At 44.2% G+C, this 7,284-nt stretch overlaps 1 protein-coding gene across 1 annotated transcript in view; it reads right to left on the reverse strand.

Annotated features, from left to right (window-relative positions):
• Positions 1-6,432, reverse strand: part of Prkar2a (protein kinase cAMP-dependent type II regulatory subunit alpha) — a 107,774-nt gene extending 101,342 nt beyond the window's left edge. The window contains exon 1 of the mRNA XM_023704557.1: positions 5,988-6,432. Within this exon, the coding sequence (XP_023560325.1) occupies positions 5,988-6,231 (244 nt within the window). The 5' untranslated portion in view covers positions 6,232-6,432. The remainder of the gene's footprint in view (positions 1-5,987) is intronic.
• Positions 6,433-7,284: the final 852 nt, after the last annotated feature.

Here is a 7,284-nt window from a genome sequence, read left to right on the forward strand (position 1 = left end):
AAAAAAAAAAAAAGAATGCAGTCTGTAGTCCAGGTTGGCCTCAAATTCATAGCAATGCTCCTTTGCCTGAGCCTCCCTAGTGCTTTTAGATTACAAGTGTGTACCACCATGCCCAGCTTTACATTATTCTTCTTACTACATATTGTCAATTAATAGACATTTACTCATTTTTTGCAAAGCACTCCTCTAAAAGATACATCTACCCAATGAACAGTCAAAATCAAAAATAAGCACTGCCACCTACCAACGCCTTCCCCAATATATACTAGCAAGTCTGATATTTCTCTGTCCCTGGGATACCCTCTGCTTCAAAAGGCTTATGTGAGGGCTTGTAATCTCAGTGCTTGGGAGGCTGAAAAAGAGGAAGGATCACTACCTGATCTGTACAGTGAGACCTTGTAGACGCTGTACTAAAATAGATAAAAAAAAGAAAGAAAAGAAAAGAAAGAAAGAAAGAAAGAAAGAAAAGAAAGAAAGAAAGGAAAAGAAAGGAAAAGAAAGGAAAAGAAAGGAAAAGAAAGGAAAAGAAAGGAAAAGAAAGGAAAAGAAAGGAAAAGAAAGGAAAAGAAAAGAAAAGAAAAGAAAAGGCCTATGTCCAGACCAAGTATATCCTCGGAACTCAAAAGTGATGACTCAAGCCAGGCATGGAAGCACTCGCCTATAATACAAGCACTCAAGAGGCTGAGACAGGAGGAGCACCATGAGTCTGAGGTCAGTCTGGGCTACACAGTGAATCTGAATTTGAGGTAGCCAATATAAACTACAAAATGAGACCTTGTCTCAAAAAACAAAAAGACAGCTTTATTTCAAGAACTGGGAATCTCTTCTCTATTGTAGCACATACAAACTCGATGGCTGCCAGTCCACCTGAAAGCTCCCTAAAAAAAATAGGGATTTTTTTTTTTCTTTTTCTTTTTCTTTGGTGGAACAGGGGATGGAACTCAGGCCCTTACACTTGCCAGGGAAGTGCTTATTCTACTGAGCCATCTCCCCGGCCCCTAAAATAGGGATTTTATTTATTTATTTATTTATTTATTTATTTATTGGCACTGGGGATCAAACTCAGGACTGTGCACTTGACACTGACCTATCTCCCTGCCCACTAAGCAGTGAAAATAGGGAATTTCCCACCACTTTTTGTCTATCACAGACCTGAACGTATACAAAGTTACTAAATATAAAAGGACTGGGCTGGGGAATTGACTGAATGGTACAGGGTTTATCTAACATATAAGAGGTCCTGGGTTTGATCCCCACACCACAAATACACATAAAAGATTTTTTTTTTGTTTTTTAAACATAAACATAAATAAATAAAAAAATGCACTGAATGATTTCCTAATATTACCCAGCCTAGAAAGGACTAAGAAAATGCAAGCCATTTGCTATTTATAGTTGAACTCATTTTATTGATTAACTGATTTGAATAACTATCTCCTGAGTTGCTGGGATTATAGGTGTGTGCCACTATGCCCACCCTAAATTAATTTAAACAGAACCTTAAATACAAGAAAAATAACACAAGCTAAAAGGTCTAGTTTCCAGCCTCGGAACAGTCATACTTTCTTTTAATTGCAAAGTGCTATATATTACAGGAATGAACAGAAAAAAAAAAAAAAAAACTATAAACAGAACAATTTATTTATTTATTGTCTTTTTGAGACAGGGTCTGGCTACGCAGTTCAGGCTGGCTTTGAGCTCCCTTTCTAGCCTAGACTGGTCTCAAACTCACAACAATCCCCCTGCCACAGCCTCCCAAGGGCTAAGATTTCAGGCATGCATCATCACCCCTGGCTCAAACAGAATAATTTACAATGAATACATAATATTTAAGAACAGTCCTAACAAATCATATTTTAAGACATAAAAAGTTGTCCCAACTCCTATTTTCATTCCTGAAACTACACTATTTAAAATTATTAATTCTTATCATGAGCACATAGATCTTTTATATATAAATTAAATATAGACCAGGGAGGGGCCAGGGAGATAGCTCAGTAGAATAAACACTTGCCTGGCAAGTGCAAGGGCCTAAGTTCAACCCCCAGTTCCATAAATAAATAAATAAATATAGACTAGGGAGATAGCTCAAAGGCATACGTGCTTGCCTGGCAAGCATAAGGTCCTGCGTTCCATTCCCATTGCCAAAATTAACTAATTAATTACTTAAAAGGAATTTATTTCAAAGTTATCTTTGCTTCTTTGGACATAATCATTCTGTCCACTCAGGCTCCAACCAAGAAAACCACAATCTATAATCAAATCCTAAAACAAAATTCTGAAACACTTGAAAAAAAAAAAAAAAGATTACTAATGAGCAAAATACATCTATTATTTTCTACAAGTTGCTTCTTCAGTGGAAACCCAGGACTTTCCACATGCTACATCCTGAGCCCATCACCCTTTTTTTTTTTTAATGGAGTAATTCTTTTTTATTTATTTATGTATTTATTTATTTTGTGTGTGTGTGGCCAGCTCAGCCCACCAGGGGGCGGGGCTGGCTGGCATGTGGTGCTGGGGGATTGAACCGCAGTCCCTGTGCTTTGCTTAGCTTAGCTTGTTCTATAGGTGCTTTAGACCACTGAGCCATCTCACCAGCCCCTAATGGAGTAATTCTTAATCCTGAAATAATCTCATCTTTCAACTGAGCTGTAAACTAAGAATGAAAACTCAATGTCTGTTCATGTACACCTGTAATCCCAACACTCAGGAGGAAGTCAACTCAAGGAAAGCCCAGACTACAAAGAAAGTTCAAGACCAGCCTAGAATACATAGCAGAATATCACAAAAATAAGATAAAACAAAAATTTAAAAATTCTTATTGATATCTTCACAAAAATTGACAAGCTAATCCTAAATGTCATGTAGAAATTCAAGGGACTAAAAAAAAAAAAAGAAAAAGAAATTCAAGGGACTAAAATTAGATGTAGTGGCAGATGCCTGTAATCCCAGTACTTGGTAGGCTGAGGCAGGAGGATCACTGTGAAGTCTAGAACCAGCCTAAACTGCATAGCAAGGACCTTTCTCAAATATAAAATAAAACAGTTAAGGCACTGAGAGGACCACCAAGCAGGGATGTAGCTTAGTGCTAAGGTCAATACCAGTACCACAAAAAAAAAAAAAGGAGCTGGTCATAGTGGCATATACCTGTAACCCCAGCACTTGCAAGGAAGGCTGCTGTGAGCTCAAGCCCAGCCTGGAGTACATAATGAAACTTTGCCCTAAAAACAGAAGTCATCAGGAACTAGAAGTGTAGTTCTGTTGCAGAGCACATGCTTGCATGCACAAGCCCTGAGTTCTAACCCCAATGGATGAAAGTATCTAAATCATGTATCTGCTAGATGCTTTGTATCTTGAATATATAAAGAACCCCTATAACCTAAAAATAAAAAGACAACCCCATGTACAAAGAGTTTAAAGATAATTCTCCAAAGGGAATATACAAGACTGGGCATGGTGGTGTGCACCTGTAATCCCAGCTCTTGGGAGGCTGTAAACAGGTGGATCACTATGAATCCGAACTAGTAGTGAGACCCTGAACACCCTAAAATACAAAAAAAAAAAAAAAAAAGGAAATGTACAAAGGGCCAACAAATATTTTTTTTTCCAACAAATATTTAGAAAGATGCTCAACATCATCCGTCATGCAAGACACTTAAGAAAACAGGGTTGCGATTCCTCAAAAAGTTAAACACAGATTTACCATATGGCCTAGCTAAACTACTCCTAGGTATATACTCAAGAAAAATGAAAATATATCTCTACTCACAAAATTGTACAAATGAATATTCATGGAAGCATGACTCATAATAGTTGCAAAGTAGAAACAATCTAGGTGTCCTTTAACTGATGAACAGACTAACAAAATGTGGTATATAGTACCTATATTCAAACAATGAAACAGTATTCATCAATAACAAGGAATGAAAAGCAAAGCAAGGGCTAGTAGTAGTCCCAGCACTGGAGAGGCTGAGGTGGGAGAAGCAATTAAGGTTTTCTTTGTTGTAGTTGTTTTTTTGAAAAGGGTCTCACTATGTAGTTCAGACTTGCTCTGAACTCACTATGTTCACTCAAGGTCTGAAGCCAGGCAGACCTTGAACTCAGGGTGAGCCTCCTGCCTCAGCCTTCCAAAATGCTGCGGTTACAGGAGTATGCCAACAATGGCCAGCCTCATTAAAGCTTTAGAAAGCAGCCTGAGTAACAGCAAGACTCCTTTTCAAAGAAAAAAAAAAAAAAGTAATGAGATGCTGAAATATACTACAACATCAGGAAACCTTAAATACACGCTAGGTGCCATGCATTGTGTAATACTTTTCAGTAACACTTTATCTCTCAAATGTTTTAGTTCAAATGTATGATAATTCTTATATTAAACTGACAAAGCATTTTTTAAGCTAATTTTTTTAAAAATGTATGGAGCTGGTGAGATGGCTCAGTGGTCTAAAGCACCTACTTAGAACAAGCTTAGCAAAGCACTGGGACTGCGGTTCAATCCCCCAGCACCACATGCCAGCCAGCCCCGCCCCCTGGTGGGCTGAGCTGGCCACACGCGCACACACACACATAAATAAATAAAATTTTAAAAAAATTATTTAAAAAAATGTATTGGGGGCTGGTGAGATGGCTCAGTGGTCTAAAAGCACCTACTTAGAACAAATTTAGCTAAAGCACAGGGACCACTGTTCAATCCCCCAGCACCACATGCCAGCCAGCCCCGCCCCCTGGTGGGCTGAGCTGGCCACACACACACATACATAAATAAAAAAAAAATTAAATTAAATTTTAAAAAATGTATTTAGTACCGGGTCTACAGGGTCTCACTACACAGCTCAGACTCTGTAGTGATCCTCCAGGATTTTCAGCCTCCCAAACACCGGGATTACAGGTGTGCACCACCTTGGCCAGTCTCATTCGCTCACACCCTGAGGGCGGGGCCAGCACGGAAAGCAGGGGATCAGACACCCCCCTCCCAAATCCCCCAGCCCAGTCCTGAGGCGCTTTAGTCCATTGAGCTATCTGGCTGGCCCAACAAAGCATTCTTAACCAACCAAGAAAATGAAACTGCTTCTGGACTTACTTGTTTAAATCAGATCTACAGTACGGTACCAAATGTTGCTTCTTTTCCTGGTACCTACACACTAAACAAGATAGTGCTTTATTCTCACCAAATGTGATTCAACTGTAATACATACATGCTTCCCCCACACACACACGGATTGTTTTAAGAACGCACACTTAAGCAAGGACTAAATGATCAAACTTTGCTTGAAAATATTTCAGTAAAGGAGCTGGGCATAGGGGCACACGCCTGTAATCCCAGCACTCTGAGAGACTAAGGGAGTATAATCACAAATTTTAGCCTAGCCTGAGCTCCTTGGTGAAACACTGTCCCAAAATTTAAAATAAATAAGTAAATAAAAAGCTAGGGATGTAGTTCAGTGGGCTCAATTCCCAGCATCGTAAGGAAAAAAATTTTTTCAGCAAAGCGGTATGGTGGGTGGTCAGGTGAAACATTTGTGACAGCTAACGACAACTGTTGAATGTGGACATATATATACAGTGATTACTACTGTTGAATGTGTACGTATATATACAGTGATTACTACTGTACGTATACATACAGTGATTACTATCTTTTGTCTCTGCTTAAAAGTTCTTCAGTAACTTTTCCAATACGTGAAATCTCGCCAAAGTTACCGTCCTGGTTATGAAGCACCAGTGGGTGAAAGCGAATGCTCTGGTCCTCCAGGCAGGAGGCCCGGGAGGAAAGGGGTCTGCGGCAGGGCCTGAGCAGCTCACGTTTCTTCGCGCCCAATCCGACAACTCCCCCTGCCCTTGCACTCGGGGACCGCAGGGCCGGGCGTGGAAGCGGCGCGCGTGGGGCTCGGCCCGGCTCCTGCTTCTTCTGTGAGGCGCCCCGACCCCGCCCCAGGGCGGTGGCTGCCCGCTCAGACCGACGGAGACCCCCGCCCACCACCGCCGCCTACCTTCCACGTCCTCTTCGTCGTCGTCCTCCGTCTCGCTGCTCGCGTCGGGGCCGGGGCCCACCTCGGGCTCCGGCTCGGGGTCGTCTGTCTGGGCGGCGGCGGCGGCTGGAACGCGGGCCTCGCGTAAGCGGGTGAAATAATCCACCGCGAACTCCACGAGGTCCGGCGGCTGCCGCCGCAGCACCTCCACCGTGTAGCCCTGAAGAAGCTCCGTGAGCCCAGGCGGGATCTGGAAGTGGCTCATGCCGCCAGCGATAAGGGGAACGGTACTGCGGCCTCTTCCTCCTTAGGTCCCCCGCGGGCGCCCGCGGCTCGTCGTACGCGGTTAGTTCGGGCCTCTTCGCGTCGCGCCCGCAGCGGCCGGGGCTGCGGTTCCGGGCCGCGCCACCCTACGCTCTCACGGCCAGGCTGCCGCCGCCGCCGCGGTTCCCACCGGCAGGCGGGCGGGGCGCGCGCCGGGTTTGTGACGCAGGCTTCAGGCGTGCGTGCGCGGCCCCGCAGCCCTGGTGCGCGTGCGCCTTGCCCGCCTGCGGGTCCCGGAGCTCCCTAGAGGCTGGGCCCGCGGCTGTAGCTGAGGGGTTGAGGCAGGCAGGCTGGCCGTAAGGGACTTTCCTTTGTTCCTTCGGCCCACGCTAAACGGCCCTAAAGGACAGTACGGACACGGGCGCAGAGACCGTAGCCAGCAGCTCTCCAAGGTCCCGGCTGTGGTGGCTGGCGGGCGAGAAATCACACTGTAGGCCGGGACGATAACACGTTGACCCCGAGGACAGTCTACAGGAAGCGGTCTGAATGCAGAACACAGAGCAAAGGTCTGGGCAGATCAACACCATCCTGGCTGACGGGTGGAGTAATCCATAGGCCTCTCAGCAATTTGACATAGTCTATGAGATGTCAAAAGGGGAAGAAGGCATTGTAGGAAATTGAAGTTCCAGTGAGATAGTGATTTGAGAGCCACAGACAGAGAAATAACCTTGAAAGAGCTCACTCAGCCAACCTAATACAGTGAGAAGTAATAAAGCACAGAGCAGGAAGGACCTTTGTGCCTGTTCCTCTTTTTGAGCACTCTCCCCATAGTTTTCCAGGTCAATACTGTACATCTCTCCACTCCCCACACTGCCCTGGGCCCTGAGCCAGCACTGTTAGATGAAGTGCAGGCTGTTTATCCTTTGCCTCATTGAGGAGGAAATAGGCAAACAGTCCAGTCTACTGCCCAACTTGCTCCCACAAGACTGGAAGGGAATAGAAGGAAGGGACCTTCCTGGTAGGTCTGTACCACAGTCTAGGTACTGACCAAAGA

The sequence above is a fragment of the Octodon degus genome, unplaced genomic scaffold (genome assembly GCF_000260255.1).
Source record: "Octodon degus isolate 3935 unplaced genomic scaffold, OctDeg1.0 scaffold00008, whole genome shotgun sequence".
NCBI classification, from domain to species: domain Eukaryota; kingdom Metazoa; phylum Chordata; class Mammalia; order Rodentia; family Octodontidae; genus Octodon; species Octodon degus.